This window comes from Panthera onca, chromosome B4 (genome assembly GCF_046562875.1).
Source record: "Panthera onca isolate mPanOnc1 chromosome B4, mPanOnc1 haplotype 2, whole genome shotgun sequence".
NCBI lineage: Eukaryota > Metazoa > Chordata > Mammalia > Carnivora > Felidae > Panthera > Panthera onca.
In genome coordinates, this window is record NC_138345.1 from 24,117,218 (window position 1) to 24,138,450 (window position 21,233).

Below are 21,233 nucleotides of genomic sequence, written 5' to 3' on the forward strand. Positions count from 1 at the left end.
GAGAGAGAGAGAGAGAGAGAATCCCAAGTACTGGCACTCCATTACTGCATTTTTATACTCTATTGCTTGTGGTAGTTACAATGGGATATTTCATTGCCAATGATAATTAATTAGCCTCAGCACCAGAAGTTTAGTATGGAACATGGGTGGCAAAGTGACCGAACTATTCCAAAGAACAGTGAATGAATCATGCTCTCTGACTAAAGCAGCATTGCTGGTCTCCTCACCAGAAACCCCACCACGTTTTAATTTGTCACAAGCCACAGGAAGCCTCTGACTCTTTCATTATCTACAGTACAATTGTGTTTTTACAGAACGTTTGGCTTTTTTTTCTCTTGTGACTCATGGCAAGTAAAGAAAAGACGAAAATGTGATCATCTAGTTAAAGTTAGAAGTGAGAGTTCTTTAACAAAGAATTTATCCAAACTAACACAAAATGTAACACAACTAAAATTGTAAGGAGACCCTGAAAGACCAGATGGTAGGCAATAAAACTGGTCTCAACCCTATAGTTCGGGCTCCTTTTGCAGTGAAATTCATTGTTATTCTTTTGAGAGTGAGGGAAATTAAATAATTGTAATAGAGTGGTAAAATGACATTGGATTTGAAAAAGAAAATTCACTTGAAGGCCAATAAAATTGAAAGTTGCAACAGGTGACTCCATTTTGTTTCATGGTCACAGAAACTCGGCATGCAAGCTCACAAAAAGGTGTACCAGTCCTAAGGGAGACCACCCCAAAGTGTGGAACGGTGGGTAGAGAGGACCAGCTTCTAGTGGTCCTTTCAAAACATATGACCTCGGGGCATCTGGGTGGCTCAGGCCACTCTTGATTTCAGCTCAGGTCATGATCTCACAGTTCATGAGACTGTGCCCCGTATCAAGCTCTAAGCTGAGTGTGGAGCCTACTTGGGATTCTCTCTCTCCCTCTCTCTCTGCCCCTACCCCCGTGCCCCTCTTACTCCCATTCTCTCTTGCATGAATACAAAATATATGAATGAACATTTTTTAAAAATACAGTACTGAAGCTCTAACCACTCTTGAGAGGGGAATATGGCATTTCAAAGATTGGTTATTTAAGACATCTCAGAATAATGATGTCTTTATTTTTTTAGATTTCAGCATGTAAAAATAACAATAAGCTATCTTAAAAGCTATGACTTCCAAAGAGAATTCAAACCATAACAGCCAGATGATAAAGTACCTGAACTAAGTGTAAATGAAACACTAGAATAATCACACTATTAGTATTTTACAAAACAAAAGTTTCTAAAGTATTTTAATTACAATAAAACCAAAACATCAGGATATTCCTCAAAGAATGAACATTATACTCTGATTATGATTGTTTCTGAATAAATGCATTCTTGTAAAAAGGAGAGTAAAAGCATATATTTCACTGTTGTTAACCTGAAGTTACATTTGACCGTGAGCCATTTATCCCACAGGGTTTACCTATCCCAACAGCTCATCCTGTCTGGATATTGGCCCCATCTAAAAAATTTGATTCTTATTGCTTTCTTTCTCCAGGAAATCCAGTGTCCCTTGCAAATTTTTTTCTTAAAGTCCCCTGAAATTACCACATTCTTATCAATAAGGTTGCTTATGTTTGTGAGTAGTTGTTTTATATATTTGGGGGCTCCCGTATTCAGCACATAGACGTTTATAATTGTTAGCTCTTCCTGATGGATAGACCCTGTGATTATTATATAATGCCCTTCTTCATCTCTTGTTACAGCCTTTAAAGTCTAGTTTGTCTGATATAAGTATGGCTACTCCAGCTTTCTTTTGACTTCCAGTAGCATGATAAATAGTTCTCCATCCCCTCACTCTCAATCTGAAGGTGTCCTCAGGTCTAAAATGAGTCTCTTGTAGACAGCTAATAGATGGGTCTTGTTTTTTTATCCATTCTGATACCCTATGTCTTTTGGTTGGCGCACTTAGTCCATATACACTCAGTGTTATTATAGAAAGATATGGGTTTAGAGTCATTGTGATGTCCGTAGGTTTCATGCTTATAGCGATGTCTCTGGTACTTTGTCTCACAGGATCTCCCTTAAGATCTGTTGTAGGGCTGGTTTAGTGGTGATGAATTCCTTCAGTTTCTGTTTGTTTGGGAAGACCTTTATCTCTCCTTCTATTCTAAATGACAGACTTGCTGGATAAAGGATTCTCAGCTGCGTCTTTTTTCTGTTGATCACATTGAAGATCTCCTGCCATTCCTTTCTGGCCTGCCAAGTTTCAGTAGAGAGATCAGTCACGAGTCTTATAGGTCTTCCTTTATATGTTAGAGCACGTTTATCTCTAGCTGCTTTCAGAATTTTCTCTTTATCCTTGTATTTTGCCAGTTTCACTATGATATGTCGTGCAGAAGATCGATTCAAGTTACGTCTGAAGGGAGTTCTCTGTGCCTCTTGGATTTCAATGCCTTTTTCCTTCCCCAGATCAGGGAAGTTCTCAGCTATTATTTCTTCAAGTACACCTTCAGCACCTTTCCCTCTCTCTTCCTCCTCTGGAATACCAATTATGCATAGATTATTTCTCTGTAGTGCATCACTTAGTTCTCTAATTTTCCCCTCATACTCCTGGATTTTTTTATCTCTCTTTTTCTCAGCTTCCTCTTTTTCCATAATTTTATCTTCCAGTTCACCTATTCTCTCCTTTGCCTCTTCAATCCAAGCTGTGGTTGTCTCCATTTTATTTTGTAGTTCATTTATAGCATTTTTTAGCTCCTCCTGACTGTTCCTTAGTCCCTTGATCTCTGTAGCAAGAGATTCTCTGCTGTCCTCTATACTGTTTTCAAGCCCAGCGATTAATTTTATGACTATTATTCTAAATTCACTTTCTGTTATATTGTTTAAATCCTTTTTGATCAGTTCGTTAGCTGTTGTTATTTCCTGGAGATTGTTTTGAGGGGAATTCTTCTGTTTCATCATTTTGGATAGTCCCTGGAGTGGTGTGGAACTGTGGGGCACTTACCCTGTGCTGCCTTGAATAACTTGCGTTGGTGGGCGCGGTGTAGTCAGACCTGAATTCTGCCCCCAGCCCACCGCTGGGGCCACAGTCAGACTGGTGTGTGCCTTCTCTTCCCCTCTCCTAGGGGCGGGATTCACTGTGGGGTGGCGTGGCCCATCTGGGCTACTTGCACACTGCCAGGCTTGTGGTGCTGGGGATCTGGCGTATTAGCTGGGGTGGATAGGCAAGGTGCAGAGGGGCGGGAGGGGCAGGCTCAGCTCACTTCTCCTTTGGTGATCCGCTTCCAGAGGGGCCCTGCGGCACCGGGAGGGAGTCAGACGTGCCGCCAGAGGGATGGGTCCGCAGAAGTACAGCGTTGGGTGTTTTCGCGGTGCAAGCAAGTTCCCCAGCAGGAACTGGTTCCCTTTGGGATTTTGGCTGGGGGATGGGCGAGGGAGATGGCGCTGGCGAGCACCTTTGTTCCCCGCCAAGCTGAGCTCTGTCATTCCGGGCTCAACAACTTTCCCTCCCATTGTCCTCCAGCCCTCCCATTCTCCAAGCAGAGCTGTTAATTTATAACCTCCCAGATGTTAAGTCTCGCTTGCTGTCAGAACACACTCCGTCCGGCCCCTCCACTTTTGTAAGCCAGACTCGGGGGGGCTCTGCTTGGCTGGCGGGCTGCCCCTCCGCCCCAGCTCCCTCCCACCAGTCCGTGTAGTGCGCACTGCCTCTCCGCCCTTCCTACCCTCTTCCGTGGGCCTCTTGTCTGTGCTTGGCTCCAGAGAATCCGTTCTGCGAGTCTTCTGGCAGTTTTCTGGGTTATGTAGGCAGGTGTGGGTGAAATCTAAGTGACCAGCAGGATGCGGTGAGCCCAGCGTCCTCCTATGCCGCCATCTTCCGCAAGTTTTTTTCTTAATACTTTTCACCACAATATAAATCTGATGGAATACCTGACCAAGTCAGTAGGGTTTCCTAAATTTTCCCTTCTCTTCTAGGGGTTGATGCAGAGTTGCAACCAGATGCATGCTTCCTACCTTTTCCAGCAAGATAAACACTACGACCTGTCCTACGACACTGGAGACAAGGCCTTACAGTGTGGACGCCATGTCGATGTTTTTAAATTATGGCTAATGTGGAGGGCAAAGGTGAGCATGTGTAGATCTGCTGCATATCGACTAAAGCCAGAAACTATATCTAGTGACCCTTATTATGAGATTAAAAACTGATTTCCAAATTGCAGATTACCCACGATTAAGTTTCTTTAATCCTGTTTCTAGATATCTGCCTTCTGCACGGGCAAGAACATAAACCAAATTGCTTCTAACGCTCACTCATCTAGAAAACAAATCCAGGCTGCTTTATACGGCAGGACATCTGGATTTTTAAGAGGTGTTTTGTTATTGTTGTTTTGTTGTTGTTGGCTCTCAGCTCTTCGTTTTTACCCAGTGATTGATCCCTCGGGGTGGTTGGTGCCTTCTTTTTGTTTGGAGGACAAAAGTGAAAAGTCAAAACCCCACCATGATAGCTTTCTTTTGACATTTTAAGGGATAACCTCTCGTGATAAAGCTTTTTTAAAACTCTGGAACTACCCAGTAACCTCCATTTGTTCAGCTTCTCTGTTGACCCCAGCATTTAACTATAGATGATCACTCCTCTCAGGGACAGAGACTCTGTAAGTAAGGGAATATGGTACTGGCTGGACCTAATTGCTGCTCTTTCAAAGAGCATACCTGCTTGCTGAAATGTAAGTGGGACGGAAAGGTCCAAGATTTTATTTTTAATTTTGGCCAGATTCCTAATTTCAATGTCACACATCAGTAACTTCCCACCTGGTTTCATTTACCTCTCACAGGAGGCAATGGTCAGAGCAGCTGGACATGACAGAAAAACCCAACTGCTAGAAAAACCCAACTAACCAAAAGGGTGCACGAGGGAAACTTGACAAAGGAAACAAGAAAAGGAGAGTTTAGAGGAAGGCTGGCACTCCCTGAGGTCCTGTATATTTGGGAGAGGGTCCCCAAGAGTTAGCTGTGAGCTTTCTCGGGAGCCTGCACAAGCAGGTGGCAGTTCAATCCCAGGGGACACAGAAATAACTTGGTCAGCAGGAGTGAGACCTGCCAGGGTAAGACCCGAGAATGTGCCCTTCCCCGGGGTCCATGTGAAGAGGAACCATGTCTACGGCAATGAGTTCCATGTGCTGTTCTTTACAAGATGTTTCTAAGTAAAACTGAATGCCTTGAGCAGTTAAAGAGGTGGATAGCTAACAAGAAAATAAGGGGGCTTGGGAGTGAAATAATGCAGTCAACAGCCATTTTATGGAATCTTCTTTAAATCCATCCAGGAAAAAAGGCAGTAGAAAGATGGTCTCACATAATGCAGAAATAATTCTTACGTGGTTTCCAGGGATGGCTGGGCTACATATTCTTCAGACAAGCCTCTGTAATAGTATTTGCCCTCACTGAATTTCCTCTAAGCGTTGCTAAGTATCCATCCAGCAGCTGCCTGCAGTCATTACCTCATAAACATGGTATGAGGGGTGGGCTTCCATCCCTTGAGCTGTGCAGGGGCCCCTTCCTCTCTTGAAAGATGAGAGCCTGACAAAGACACTTACTTGGTCCCCACCACCCAGACGAGACTCCTTCTGTTGGCAAAGACACTTCCTTTTGGCAAAAAAGAAAGAAAGAAAGAATAGGAATTATTGGCATACTCTCAAATTGTTTTAACATGAGTAGATTTTTCATTTCCTTGATTGGTGGGAATCAAAAATGATGAACATAAATATCAGCTAGGTAGTTGAGGAAAGCCTGAGCTCTAAATATTGTTCAGTATCATCCTTCTTGTCCCCTTTTCCTGCAGCGTTTCTATTAAGATGATGATCATTAGCTATATTTACACAAAAATGTTCCTCTCATGGTTCATCAGTTCCCGCTGCTCCTCTTCCATCTGAAGCCTCCTCGCCAGCATGGGGCAGCGGTTGGTTATTTCTCCAAGAGAAATAACTTGGAGGACATCAGGTGTGAATTAAACAACAGCAACAACTGAAGCCTGAAACAGGCAGAGGATCCAGTTTCTAACGTGCTGAAATAAAGGCACCAGAGGAGGGAATAAAAAAGGAAAAAAGAACAATCCCAGCAGCCACATAATTTATGGATACGTATTCCTTTAATTTCTCACGCAAAACCTTAAGTATCTAGACACGTAAATGGCAAAAACGTCCATTTGCTTTTCAACTTAAAGCTGCACATTTTGCAAAATGAGATGATAATAATTATAAAAGTCATAAGATCAGTCCTACAATCCAGATGAGAGGTGCGGGTAAGCACCCTCCCACATCCCCATCTCGCTAGTGATGCCAGCCAGGGAAGGAGAAGTCTTCCTGTCCTAATAAGAACTGTGAAAGAGTTGGCGATGACTTGATCTTGAATCCCCTCAGGAATGAAAAAACAAGACTGAGGAGGAGCTAACGTTAATCAGTAAATCCTCTGTTATCAGATATACCTGGAGAATACCCATAGTAAGGTAAACCCGTATTTTTCTCCTTAGCAATACAAACCACAGGAAAAATACTAACCTAAATATAAATATTGCTTAATCTGTTAATGACTGGTGGAGCTAAATGCACTGATGACAGCGTCAGATTAAGTCCAAGATAATTGATAAGAGCAACTGTATGCAAAAAAAAAAAAAAAGAATGAGCCTCTTGATATGAATGCTAGGAGGCATTCTAGACAGATACCTAAGCCTGTCATAAGAAAAGGCCCCCACCTGCCCTCAACTCTGTTCTTACTGAGTAGACCTTTCATTTTGTCTGCATTTAATTAGAGAATGCTAAGACTTGATGATTATTTTCCAGATGTCACAGATTTCCATCGTGGTTAAAACTCAGTGTAGATCGGGGTGCCTGGGTGACTCTGTCAGTTGAGCAGCCGACTCTTGGTTTCAGCTCAGGTCATGATCTCACAGTTCATGAGATCGAGCCCTGCGTCGGGCTCTGCGCTGACAGTGCAGAGCCTGCTTGGGATTCTCTCTCTCTCTCTCTCTCTCTCACTGTCTCCCTCTCTCTCTGCCCCTCCGCACTGGCTTGCAAGAGTGCTCTCTCTGTAAAGAAATAAACTTAAAAAACTGTTTTAAAAACTCAGATAGATAGATATAGAGAGGAAGGAAGGAAGGAAGGAAGGAAGGAAGGAAGGAAGGAAGATAGGTGAACAAACCTTAATTTTAGGCCTGCAAGGATGGTGTAATATATAACTACCTAGTTTTCACAGTAAATCTGTTTGTATATAGTTATGCAAATTATGCAAATTAGCAGGTTTCCCTATAGTTTTCTGTGATTGGCCTCCCTCATTGAAAATGTAGATAACAAAGGGACTGACAAATGGCTGAGAAAAAAAAAAAAATACCAGGAGAAAACTATTAAAGGGAAATTGATGCCTGGCACACTCTTTGCTGAGTGACTGAATGAATGTTCATTTTCTCTTAAAATATTAACTTATTTTAATACATTAGATAATGAGCATCTGTTTTTGTGCCTGATCCTGGATGGGATGAAGGGGACACAATTTTCAGATGATATAAGATGAATGCACAGATAAGCATCACATAAGACAGAATATAACTGGTTGTAAAAGAAACCTAGATGCACCTCCCCAAAAGTTTGAGGATGGGGAGCCCATCCCGAGTTTGAGAGCCAAGAATGATGTTTTAAGAGGTCACCTTCAAGGGGCACCTGGGTGGCTCAGTTGGTTAAGTGTCCAACTCTTGATTTCTGCTCAGGTCATGATCTCACAGTTCATGAGTTTGAGCCCTGCGTGGGGCTCTACCCCTGTCTTGTGGAGTTTTCTTGGGATTCTTGCTTTCTCTCCCTCTCTCTCTGCCCCTCCCCTTTTGCTCTCACTCTCTCTAGAACACATAAATAAACTTAAAAAGAATTTTTTTAAAAAAAAAGATGGGTCTAGAGCAGGACAGGTAGAATACATAGAATTTCAGCCAATGGAGCTGGGAGGACACCATGGGATGCAGGTCTAGCAGGAGCTCTCCTGCATACTCTGATGCTAGTGGAGAGTCCAGGTTGATGGAGGGGTAATTAGGGAGCTACCATCCAGGTAAAAAGAGGGCCTAGGTAGGGGGGCAGCCATAGAAATGGAGATGGTAGCAAGGGATTCAATCATTATTGCAGACCCGCATTTCTGGGGCCTGAGAGCATTAGATGAGGGTTTCGAGAAGCAGAGAAGACTCGTGAGCAGCACTGATGGTGTCAGGCCCTGGAGACAACACAGCTGCAGTAGCTGAACGCTGGTAGACAGTGGCATCACTGAAGAAGTGGATATACGCGGTGTTCATCTTCCTAAAATACCAACTTGGGGGTCTGGGGTGGGACCCGAGAATCTACATTAATAACACAGTTGATCTGGTGCTGATACGGATGGTTCCTCAGAACATACTGTGTCAAAACACCGCCCCAGGGAGTAAAAGTTACACCTCCATTCATTCATCCACCCATTCAACCAGTGTGCATTGAACCCCTAATGTATGCCAACCCTGCTGGTATGACGGAGACTGTAGTGAACAAAGGAAACACCAGTCTGTGCCCTTGTGGAGTGTCCACTTCAGCCAGATAAGTCTACACCAATCCTAAGTGTGTAGGCAACGAGGGAGAAAATAAAACCACCTTTCTCCGGAAGCTCCCTCAGCATAACTCTGACACTGGGCTCTAGACTTTCACTTAGACGTGTCCCTCGGAGCCTTCAGCCTCCTTCATAGCAACCCAGGTCATGGTGATAAAGTTTTCCATGTGCTGTTGTCATCCTCAGAATAAGAACTGTGTGGCATGTGACAACTACTCAACATGTATTTGATGAATGAATGCATTTTGGAGAATCTCGTAAAAGCCTTCCAAACTATGGAAATAAAACATGGATCTTCTTCCCATAAATATCCAATATCAAGAGAGGCCAGGCTTCTAAGGGCAAACTAGAGTTCCCTGTGTCACTCCCCCTTGTACCTCTTTAGCTTTCAACTAAAGGATGATCAGTTTACTCCTTAATCATCTTAAGTGAAGTCCTAGACTAGCAAAAGCGAGAAGATTCCCATTCTAGTCTCTGATAATCCCACTGCCTTTGTGATACAATCACACTCATGTTCAGAGTATTCATTTTACTTTTACCATGTCCCTATATGGGAGATCAGACAAGCACCATCATTCCCATGGGACCAGTAAGATTAGCCAAGGCCATGTGACTAGACAGGATGAGTCCTAGTGGTCCCGGCTATTATCTTGGATCAGATACATGCAAGTTTAAATCCAACTCTGGAGTGGTCCAAAGGATCCAGTTTGGAGACCAATTAACTTCCCTCCTCCTACCTAGGAGTACCCAAAGTGTACCTACCAAGTATACCCAAACTGCCAGGTCAGTCCGAACCAACCCCGAATCCTTGGTACCACAGAGTCATATAGTGCATGGTGTAGGCTCTGGCCTGAATATTCAGCTTTGGGGCCCTTCCTTTGAGCCATCAGGAACCAGTCAAACTCCTTGGCCAATCAACCAGGGCAGCAATCTCCACAGAAATGATTTCTGAACCCATCAGATTTCTTTGACGCTTCAGACGTTCAAGTCACTGGCCATGCTGTATCCCCCTTTTAGCTGAGGTGATGAGACTATAAATAGGAATGTGGGCCCATCTTATGTCCATTGCAGCTTCTTCCTCCAGTTTCCATGTTGGATTAGTCACTGGTTGGCCTGTTCTAAGTGCTCCTGGGATGAGCATTAGCTGTTTGTCTAAGCTTTCCATTAGTGCTCCATAAATGCTGAAAGGATTAGGAGGAAAGCCATTTTGAAAAGTAATTCCCTGAAGTGTCCTGAGGTCGGTAAACAGCACCAGTCCAAGGCTGTAGTGTTGTTTTTCACAAGTCCAGATCCTGGGCTTCCAGAGCCGGAAACTAAAAGACCTCTGTGATTACGTTCGCCTGTTACAAGCATGTAAATCATTTGTCCCCAAAGGAGAAATCTAATGAGCCTTGCAGACTGACAGGCTAACAAAGCATCTGTGTGCCCTTTAAGATTAATACATTCTTTTGTTCAGCAAATATTCATTGAGTACCTACCCTATTTGTTCCATAATGGGGGTACATTGGTGAACAGAAGTGCAGTCTGGAAATGGTAAATTTTCATGATGGTCAGGAGCTAAACAGGCGTGCTGGGGTGGGGGGGGGGGGGTCTCTGATGATGCTTCTTATCCGCAGGAAGAGAATAGCCCAGTCCTCTGTCATTAATGACTTCCATAATTACCCCTCAGAATGACAGAGGCAAATTTTCCCCTCAAGTAATCAAAATAATTGCTTAGAGAATGAGGGCTCCAAAAGAAAAGGAAACTACCGTGGAGAGCCGAGATGACATGAAAGGCAACAAAAACACCTGAGGGGAGAACATTAAAGGAGAAATAATCACCAGAAAAGCCTCTGGAAACAGTCTTGTGCAAGGAAAGTGTGGAACAGAGCTGAGCTGGAAGTGACAGAAAGACCTTCAGTCTCCAGTGAGATTTGTCCCACAAAGAGCTTACCTGCCTTTCTCAGCCCCCTGCCGATAACCTTTCTTCTTCTCTTACTCAGGGCACTACTGGGTTTGAAGCACATATTGATAAGTGCTTGGAGCTGGCAGAATATTTATACAATATCATAAAAAACCGAGAAGGATATGAAATGGTGTTTGATGGAAAGGTATGTATTCTGATCTCTACGATCTCAAAAAGTTTAGTCAATTCCAATTCTTTTTTTTTATGTTTTTAAATGTTTATTTATTTATATTTAAAGTTTCTATTTAGAGCGAGCATGAGCACAAGAGAAAGCAGGGGAGGGGCAGAGAGACAGAGAATCTGTCAGCGCAGAGCCCAATGCAGGGCTCCATCTCCTGAACCATGAGACTATGACTGAGCTGAAATTAAGAGTTGGACACTTGACTGACTGAGCCACCTAGGTGCCCCAACTCTAATTCTTATCATTGATTTTTTGTGTGTCAATCATGTACTGTCCAGGTAAGTGGGACCATTACAAAGGAGAAGCAGGGGTTCTGAGCTGGAGTAAAAAATCACACTCACAAAACAATAACTCTGTATATCGTGGTGAACATCAGGAATTCTAAAAGTGGTTGTGGATTTAAAAGTAGGAATTCTTGGGGTGCCTGGGTGGCTTAGTCGGTTGGGCGTCCGACTTCGGCTCAGATCACGATCTCGCGGTATGTGAGTTCGAGCCCCGCGTTGGGCTCTGTGCTGACTGCTCAGAGCCTGGAGCCTGTTTCAGATTCTGTGTCTCTCTCTCTCTCTCTGACCCTCCCCCGTTCATGCTCTGTCTCTCTCTGTCTCAAAAAATAAACGTTAAAAAAAAATTTTTTTTAAAGTAGGAATTCTTGGGGCGCCTGGGTGGCTCAGTCAGTTGAGCTTCCGACTTCCGCTCAGGTCATGATCTCACCGTCCGTGAGTTCGAGCCCCGCGTTGGACTCTGTGCTGACAGCTCAGAGCCTGGAGCCTGCTTCGGATTCTGTGACTCCCTCTCTCTCTAACCCTCCCCCGCTCATGCTCTGTCTCTCTCTGTCTCAAAAATAAAATAAAACATTAAAAAAAATTTTTTTTAAGTAGGAATTCTGTTCAGAAGTTGCAGAATAGATTTGAAATGTCCTTGGAATTTTCTAAACTGCCACCATGGGCTGAATGTGAATCTTACTTTCCTCCTTGTAGCCTCAACACACAAATGTCTGCTTCTGGTACGTGCCTCCAAGTTTGCGTGTCCTGGAAGACAATGAAGAGAGAATGAGCCGCCTCTCAAAGGTCAGTGATACAGGCTCCTCTGGTATATACGTTGGTGTGTACACTGGGCCTTCCACGTGCATGGCATCTCTCTAACATGCACATGTCTCTGGGAGAAATCCAACCTCTTCCTTGGTGTGCAGGCCCACTCCCCTTCATGAGGGCTCCTACAGAACCAGGACTTTCAGAACTGGCATATCCAGACTTGTAACTACCCTATTTGCTTCTCTTTTCTTTTTTTTAAATTTTATTATTAGAACAAAAATTTTATGTTTATTTTTGAGAGACCGAGAAAATGCATGCGCGCACATGCAAGCAGACGAAGGGGAAAGAGAGAGTGGGACAGAGGATCCAAAGCGGGCTCTGCACTAACAGCAGAGAGTTCATTGTGGGGCTCGAACTCATGAACTGCGAGATCATGACCTGAGCAGAAGTCAGACGTTTAACCTAATGAGCTACCCAGGTGCCCCCCCTAACAACCCTCCCCCCTTTTTTTTGCTTCTTTTTTCTGAGGGCAAGTTTATGAGATCTTAAAATAAGTAATCAGGTGTTAGCTTTACTGCCATTCATGATGCAACGAGAACCCTTGCCGAAGTTGGCTGACCCACCAAGTGAAACCTTCCATGCTCAGTCATACGCACAGAAGAGATTTCAGGCACCAGAAATGGTTAGGAAACAGAGCTGCTACTGACCCTCTTGAGATGCCAAGGTCAAGGCTACCCTATGGAGCTTGCTGAACCCCAGAAGATAATAGGGCAGGGAACAATAATTACGGCCACTGTTTGAGTGCATATTGTGTCCCAGGCTCAACTTTGATCTAGCGTTACGTCACCTAACTTTCGTAAGTGTTAAAAATGACGGAAGAAGACAATTTAGGTGATGTAGACAAACTTCATCTAACACTTCATGAAGTGGGCAACCTCCATTCCCAGGAGGCCAGAGAACTGCAAAATGGGGGGAAGGCAAGAAGCTTTTATAGGATAAAGAATAAGGAACAGGAAGAGAAAGAAAATGGGTGAGGAACAAGGAGCCCCAGGTTGGCTTGGCATCAGGGATTGGCTGACTGGACATTCCATGTTTCTGGTCAAGCAGAGCATTTATAGGGATGTGAAAGTTAAGTGTCCTTTTCCTGAAGTGACATCCTGGGCAGGAGCAGCTCCATCGTGGGGCCTAGAAACTTATTCCAACATAAGTAACCTAATGTGGGAAGCACTGTTGTCTCTCCCTTTTGCTGACAGGAACATGAAAGCATGGGGAGAAAAAAATCACTTTTCCAAAATCACTGACTACAGAGCCAGAGGGCTTCAGCTTCAAATTTTTCTGTGGCCAGTAAGATCCTTTATCTTTTCTCCTCTCCTGCTTCTAGCGTTTACACATGGGTGAAATTTGGTTTACGATGTACGCCAGAGAGAGTCTTGAAGGCAGGTAAATGCAGGGCTCCATCCCAGTGCTGAGGAATAGAACACTAGGGATGATCGTGCGTATTTGGATGTTAGAGGGTGGGTTAGTTGGTTGGTTTTCCATTTACCACAAAGGAGGGGACTTTCTCCAGTCACTGCCAGGAGCAGGGAAGTCCCTCTCCCCCACCATGCAGGCACCTGGGCTGCCTCACTGACTTTCAGAATTTCCAGTATTTTCTTCTGTGTTGAACAGTGGGATTGTGTGTGGGTTTTTTAAAGTTTATTTTTGTTTATTTTGAGAGAGTGTGTGTGTGCACAAACGGGAAGAGGCAGAGAGAGAGAGGGAGAGAGAGAATCCCAAGCAGGCTCCACACTATCTGTGCAGAGCCCCACACAGGGCTCAATCCCACAAACTAAGATCATGACCTGAGCCGAAATCAAGAGTCAGATGCTTAACTGACTGAGTCACCCAAGTGCCCCTTGTGTGGATTAAAAACCTCCAGAAGAGCTTAGAGATATGAACACCTGTCCATAGACAATCCAGGATCAAACCCTCATCAGGGAAACTTGCATATAATTGAGGTGTTTAAATCAAGCCTCCTAATTAGAGTAGTGGTTTGCTATCCTGGCCTCACATTAGAATCAGCCTGAAGTTTTATAAAAAACACTGGTGACCAGGTCTTTACCCTAAGAATTTAATCCAATTGGTTTGGGATGGGCTTAGGAATGGTTTTAAAAGTTCTCCAGGTGATCCCAATGTACAGCCCAGGATCAGAGCCACTGACCTAGAGGAATGCATGGAAGAAAGCTTCTAGAATGGGAGATCCATCAATGCATGTGTCTAGGAGGAGGGGTTATGGTCATGTTTGAAGTTTTAGTAAAGTTGGCTCATTTGCTCAATCCAGGAGATCAAGTCCAAGAGGTGGGAGGGAGAGAGGGTGAGAGTCACATTGGAGGTGATAGGTGGGCAAAAAGGGGCCTGCAGTCATTTGAGAGGAAAGAATTCATATTTTTTCCTGAAGTTTTATGGTGTGGCTTCTCCATAGTGTGTATCATTTTACCAATGACTAATTAATTTAAAAAATTAGTTATAAATTAGATGTTTCCATTCTTATTGGTTCTACCTCTTTAATGAACCCATTGACCAGAGAGAGAAAATCCCTGAAGTAGTCTGGCCAATTTCATTCCTTGAATCAATGAATTATTTCTGGGCTGAGGGGTGGGACAAGATGGGAATACAGAACAGAAAGAGATTTTTCCCATCACTTTCTGAGCAAAAATCAACTCTGAATCTCCCCCATTTAATACAGCTCTCTTCAAATGCCCCTCAGGTTTTAGCAAAAACACATAAACTGTGATGGGAATGGAGATTATTTCTTGGGGAGAGCCATTAGAATATTAGTAAACTATTTTTATACAGTTTGTAGTTCAAATTTGAAAGTCTCTGGGGATTGCAAAATGAATCCTCTTAAATGTTTCCTCTTGTGATTCCATTTTCTTGACTAGAATATAGAGAATTTAGCAATTCAGAATTGGAAGTCACAATAGAACCACATAAAATATCGAGGTTAACTTTTGTTTACTTATGTCAATAATTTTTCAGAGTTTCCTCTTAATTATAAAGCCCTTAGGGGCTCCTGGGTGGCTCAGTCGGTTGAACGTCCGACTTCAGCTCAGGTCACGATCTCACGGACCGTGAGTTCGAGCCCCGCGTCGGGCTCTGGGCTGATGGCTCAGAGCCTGGAGCCTGCTTCCAGTTCTGTGTCTCCCTCTCTCTCTGCCCCTCCCCCGTTCATGCTCTGTCTCTCTCTGTCTCAAAAATAAATAAACGTTAAAAAAAATTTTTTTTTAAATTATAAAGCCCTTAATGTATAAATGTATAATGTCCAGGGATTAGTAAATCTTCACACACACACACACACACACACACACACACAATGTCAGAAGGAAAACAGCTGAGGTAAAATAAAATGAATCATCTGTTCTATCCAATATATTATCAATAGCCGCATTTGGCATTTAAATTTAAATCAATCAAAATTAAATTCAACCAGAAATTAACTTCTTTAGTTACACTGGCCACATTTCAAGTGGTCAACTTGTGACCAGTGGCTGTTGTATCAGAAAGTGGAGATATAACACATCTCTATCGTTACCTAAAGCTCTCTTGGTCAGTGCTGATATAGACCCAAAATGGGAGGAAATGTGGAGTCTTCTGTGCCGTTGTATGGCAAATGAGAATTAAGTCAAATTATGGACCCTCCAATAAAGAATTATTCTTTGTGCCCTCTTGTCTGGTACAAGGCTTAGCATACAATAGGCACTCAAAAATGTTTGCTTAGCTAACGTGCCATTTGCATATTCCAGAACAGGGACGGGAAACACTTAGGAAACCTACTAGTGGATCCTAGGCCTTTCTCCACAGCTCACACTGATGTGGGGGCAGATATCTAGGCAACACGTGGTCATTACCAAACAAGACAGCCTAAGCTTCTTGAAGGAGGCTAAGATGAGAATCTGGTTCGTGCATTCCTGCTGTCTGTCAGGACTGTGAGTGTGCAGGTGGCCCATCATCATTGAGGCACTGTGGACACAGAGGGCCTGGGGTACCACACAACCACATACAACTGCCTTAGACACAGGCAGGACCAGCAGAAGAGCCCATGAGGGTATTCTTCAGACACGAATCCTGGTTCTTCATCATCATCTTCATCTTGTATTTTATTCCATTGTATTTTATCATTATCTGCATATCTGATCCCTGTTTCTACCAGTCCTATACTGACAGATGGGACTTCCAGAAGGTCAACAGTGGATTTAAAAAGTACATTGGCAAGGATGGGGTGCCTGGGTGGCTTAGTTGGTTAAGCATCCTACTTCGGCTCAGGTCATGATATCACAGTTTGTGAGTATTCATGAACCCCCGCGTTGGTCTCTGTGCTGACAGCTTGGAGCCTGAAGCCTGAATCGGATTCTGTCTGTCTTTCTTTCTCTCTCTGCCCCTCCCCAGCTCATGCGTGCACACATGTGCACGCTCGCTCACTCTCTCTCTCTCAAAAATAAATAAACTTCTAAAAATAAAAAATAAAAAAACATTGGCAAAGAAGTAGTTGGCTTTATATGTAAGGTGATATTCTTCCATAGTCTATATTATTGAACGTAATGAGGAATTTATTGAAATTTTAATGTGTTGGGATTCCTATTTATGGTTATTCTGCTTTTTCATTTTTCAAAATTTCACTCATGTTCCCAAGATTTAGCAACAAAAAGGTTTTGTAGTACATACTGAAAAAAATACATTTCTATGATTTTGTGATGCTTTAACCTGAGTTCTCTTTGGAGACACAAATGTATATTCAAATTATGGGATAGTTCCCTGGTTATTATCTTCTAAACGACTGAAAAAGCTAAGGACACAAGGGAGAAAATGATACCCTAAAACTCTTAAGGCAGCACCCAAGAGCTCCTACTGAGTATGTCTTTAATGAATTCTTCAACATGCAGCCTCTCTTTCCTGACTCTTTATTCAACAAAACCAAGAATGTGACCAAAAGAAAAAGTCTAGAAATAAGTAAAAGTGCTGTATGTTCATCAATAGAGTCAGAATATTATTTTCCTTCTGAATTTGCAATTATTGATTATGCAATGAAGTAGATGTTCCATTTTCCTGTAAATTTTATCTCATCCACATTTTCTGGAAGCAATCCAAAGTCATATGTATTTACACAGCTGTGACTTCTGCCAACCCAGCTAGCTTCAGGAACTGGGGGGATTCAGTCTGACGTAACGCCAAAACCTGTTTGGGATGATGACTGTTGCCATTTAAAATTTTGACCTTTGATTTGATTTGATTTATCTGAAAAATAGGAGGTGATTGTCTTTAATAATTAATACCATTTATGCTTGGATTGCCCATTAAAATGAAATCAGAGTTTAATTCACTGAGTACAGCATGATCATTGTTTCATCAGTTCTAAAGAGGAAGCATGATTTATTACATGAATAAAAACTAAGGAATACTTACATGAATTTTCCTGAAATTCCTGCAGACACATGGATTTGGAATTCCTTTTCTAATTTGGGGTTTCTCTTCCCCAGGAACACATTGATTTGCCATTCTCCTAGCACAAAGTGATAAATTTCATGTCCTTATGCTAGAATATTCTAGTAGATCCACTTTCAGAATTTAATCCCAGACTTGAGATAATTTATATTCTTTGTCATATTTATTCGCTGGGATGAGCCTTATGCTCTGTGTACATTCTTTATCCTTTAGGAGAAAGAAGGACCAACCCAAGAAAAGCATTCCTCTTTATATTACCTTCCTATGTAATAAAGAGGCCGAAAGAGACTTAACCTAGACTTAGAAAATCACAGTGCAGAACTGTCATGCACATTCGTTTTTAGGTGAGGAGATTAGGTTCTGGATGTAAGGTGAAGGTGAAATGAAGGTTCAGGTGAACTCTGTCCTTGGTTTTCTCTTTGGTAACTAACAAATAATTGGGCCTGATGGGAAAAATGTTGATTTTGCACATTGAATACTTTGTTGTTGTTTTTTTTTGTTTATACTTATTTAGTTTACTTTTTGAACTTCAACTCCTATAGTTAACATCCAGTGTTATGTTAGTTTCAGGTGTACAATATAGTGACTCTGTACTTCCATACATCACCCAGTGCTCATCATCATAACAAGTGCACTCCTTAATCCCCATCCCCTGCTTTACCCCTCCCCCACCACCTCCCTCTGGGAACCATCAGTTGGTTCTCTATAGTTAAGAGTCTGTTTCTTGGTTTGCCTCTCTCCTTTTTTCCTTTGCTCATTTGTTTTTTTAAATTCCGCACATGGGTGAAATCGTGTGGTATTTGTCTTTCTCTGACTGACTTATTTTGCTTAGCATTATCTCTCTAGCTCCATCCATGTCATTGCAAATGGCAAGATTTCATTCTTTTTTATGGCTGAATAATATTCCGTTGTACACATATACCACATCTTCTTTATCCATTCATCAATCGAAGGACATGGGCTGTTTCCACAATTTGTCTATTGTAAATAATGGTACTATAAACATAGGGGTGTATGTATCTCTTTGAATTAGTGTTTTTATATTTTGGGGGCAAATACTCAGTAGTGCGACTTCTGGATCATAGGGTAGTTCTATTTTTAACCTTTTGAAGAACTTCCATACTGTTTTCCACAATGGCTACACTAGTTTGCATTCCCACCAACAGTGTTAAGAAAGTTCCTTTTTTTCCACATCCTCACCAACACTTGTTGTTTCTTGTGTTTTTTTGTTTTGCTTTTATTTTTGTTTTAGCCACTCTGGCAAGTGTGAGGTGACACACTTGTAAAACTACACATTGTAGTTTTAATTTGCGTTTCCCTGATGATGAGTGATGTTGAGCATCTTTTCATGAGTCTGTTGGCTATCTGAATGTCTTCTTTGGAGAAATGTCTGTTCATGTCTTCTGCCCATTTTTAATTGGATTATTTGTTTTTTGGGTATTGAGTTTTATAAGTTCTTTATTTTTTTTGGATACTAACACTTTATCAGATATGTCATTTGCACATTGAGCACTTTGAAGATGAAACCTCATTGTAAACCAATGATTATTTAAGTGTTGATGTTCAAAAGTCACATGTTCAAAATGGCATTCCACTGGAATCAAACTATTCTTCATTTAAGATGAATCCAACTGTGCTGTAAGGCATGGTCCCCATTTTGAACTCAGTTTCTTACTGTATATATCTAAATAAATCAAAAGCTCCCTGACATGTGCCATTCCTGGTTCCATATTTGCAGCAATGAACTTAAATGATCAGATATTATTTTCATAAACTCCAGTGGTAAAATACGTGAATAGATCATGCACACGGTTAGACATAATTTCAATGCATTCCTCTTCCTAGATAGCTGTCCCTGTTATTCTATTCTGTACAATCAATGAGGACTTGGGAAGCCCTCAATGTGTACACAGTACTGTGCTGGTAAACAAAAGAAGTAAAAGACACTGTGTCTGCCCTCCAGAGCTTATAGTTTTGAAATTACAGAGATGAAATGTATTTTCTCATAAGCAAGAGGACAATAGGAAATATTCTGTAGACAGAATGTATGGGTAAGGATCATTGAAAGAGGAAACATGCTACTGGACTAGAGGAGTCAGGAAAGGCTTCATAGTGATTGTAGGTCTATGGTAGAGCCTTGGGGCGTGTGCAGGATGTGACCTGGAAGAGAAAAGGGACTCTCATCCAAGACAAGTGTGACACGGTAAGACTGAGGACAAGTATGAAAGGAGAAAAGTGTGTGTGGCACATTCAAGGGATATTGACTATAGGTTTTGTCAGAGTTGAAGATTCATTTTGGTGAGCACTGGAAGATGAGTCTTCAGAGCTGCGGTACAAAACATCTTTATGCTGAGCTAGAGTTTGAACTTCATCTCATACACAGTAGTCAGAGAACTCAGTAATCAGCAATCTGGCATACAAGTGGTAAGATCTTTTCTGTGATCCACTTCTGTAATGTTACATCTTTGTGGGTTCTGCTGATTTTCATCATGATTATGGACTATATGTCAAAATATAAACTGAGAAAATGCAAAAGGAGAATGAAAAGAAATGGGAAAGCTTTGGGGTATCAAGAAATAAGTGCTTTAGGGCCTCAAAAGTCTGCTTATTTTCAGACATCACTTGATATTGAGGCTTACCTCTCCATAACCATTCTCTGAACTATGTTTTGTTTCCAGTGTTTTTACACAGACTGAGGGAAAAAGAGCCTTCCACCAAATGTCATATTGCTAAACTATTTAGCCTCGGAAACAACACCCAATTGTTCCTATGCTCCCAAAATAGTAACTAGGAAGTTGTTAAATAACAAAAGCTCAACTGAGTAAATTTTAAAGATCTAATTGGCTTTATGAATCAGTTCATAAATCAGGCAGCATCCCCTCTGGCAAGTAGAAAGGGGGAGATTTTTAAAAGCAGGACAAGGAAGTCACAAACAGAAAAAAGAATTACTTTGGGTGAGGTCACCTTCCCTTGGGGAAAAAGCTCTTATTAGGTGAATTACCTCATCTTTCTTCCGGGGATGGTGAGGCCCCATGTGACAGAGTACGTTATTGGTGCTGATCAGAAAACTCCTGACTGACCAGCTATATTTCTGACCAGACTATATTTCTGGGGAAAGTTGAGAGTGCAAGTAGGTTAGGTACGAAGCCTGGGGTTTGGTTAAATGGCCCAGCATAAGTGACTCTATTTTGGGCCTGCGGTCTCAGGCCTTGAATCACCTGACATGGAAAGCACCTGAGAGCCTATCATTTATTATTCATCTTATCACCTTCAAGATTTTGGATGTATGAAACTGTTCTAGTCCCCTGATTCCCCCCAAAACTTGGAGACAATTCCCTTAAGGAAAACAAATATGAGTTTAGTTATTTAGTTAAAAACTAAAAGTGCTACTTGATATTGGGTTCTTTGGCTAAAGGAAGAGTCCCCAGGAGTCACTATGTTGATCTGGTCTCTCCCACAGGTGGCCCCAGTGATTAAAGCCAGAATGATGGAGTATGGGACCACAATGGTCAGCTATCAGCCCTTGGGAGACAAGGTCAATTTCTTCCGCATGGTCATCTCAAATCCCGCAGCAACTCACCAAGACATTGACTTCCTGATTGAAGAAATAGAACGCCTTGGACAAGATTTATAATTAGCTCACTGAGCTGTTTCAATTCTCTAGGTAGACAATTAAGTTGTCACAAACTGTGCGAATGTATTTGTAGTTTGTTCCAAAGTAAATCTATTTCTCTATTGTGGTGTCAAAGTAGAGTACAGTTTAAAAATCAAAAAACAAAAAACAAAAACAAAAAAAACCACATTGCTCCTTTTAAAAATCCTTTCTTAAGTTTAGAATACCTCTCTAAAAATTAGCGACAAAAGGCTGTGTTCTAATCAATAATGAGAAGCTTAAAATTGTTTTAAATACTTCCCTTACTTTTAATATAGTGTGCAAATCAAACTTTATTTTCACTTCAGAGTAGTATGATTGAATAGTGCCAAATTGCCCCTGAATCATAAAAGGTTCTTTGGGGTGCAG

At 42.0% G+C, this 21,233-nt stretch overlaps 1 protein-coding gene across 1 annotated transcript in view; it reads left to right on the forward strand.

The window, feature by feature from the left end:
• Window positions 1-21,032, forward strand: part of GAD2 (glutamate decarboxylase 2) — an 86,316-nt gene extending 65,284 nt beyond the window's left edge. The window contains exons 13-16 of the mRNA XM_078450332.2: window positions 3,949-4,098; window positions 10,560-10,667; window positions 11,681-11,770; window positions 20,673-21,032. Coding sequence (XP_078306458.1) covers window positions 3,949-4,098; window positions 10,560-10,667; window positions 11,681-11,770; window positions 20,673-20,846 — 522 coding nt within the window. The 3' untranslated portion in view covers window positions 20,847-21,032. The remainder of the gene's footprint in view (window positions 1-3,948; window positions 4,099-10,559; window positions 10,668-11,680; window positions 11,771-20,672) is intronic.
• Window positions 21,033-21,233: the final 201 nt, after the last annotated feature.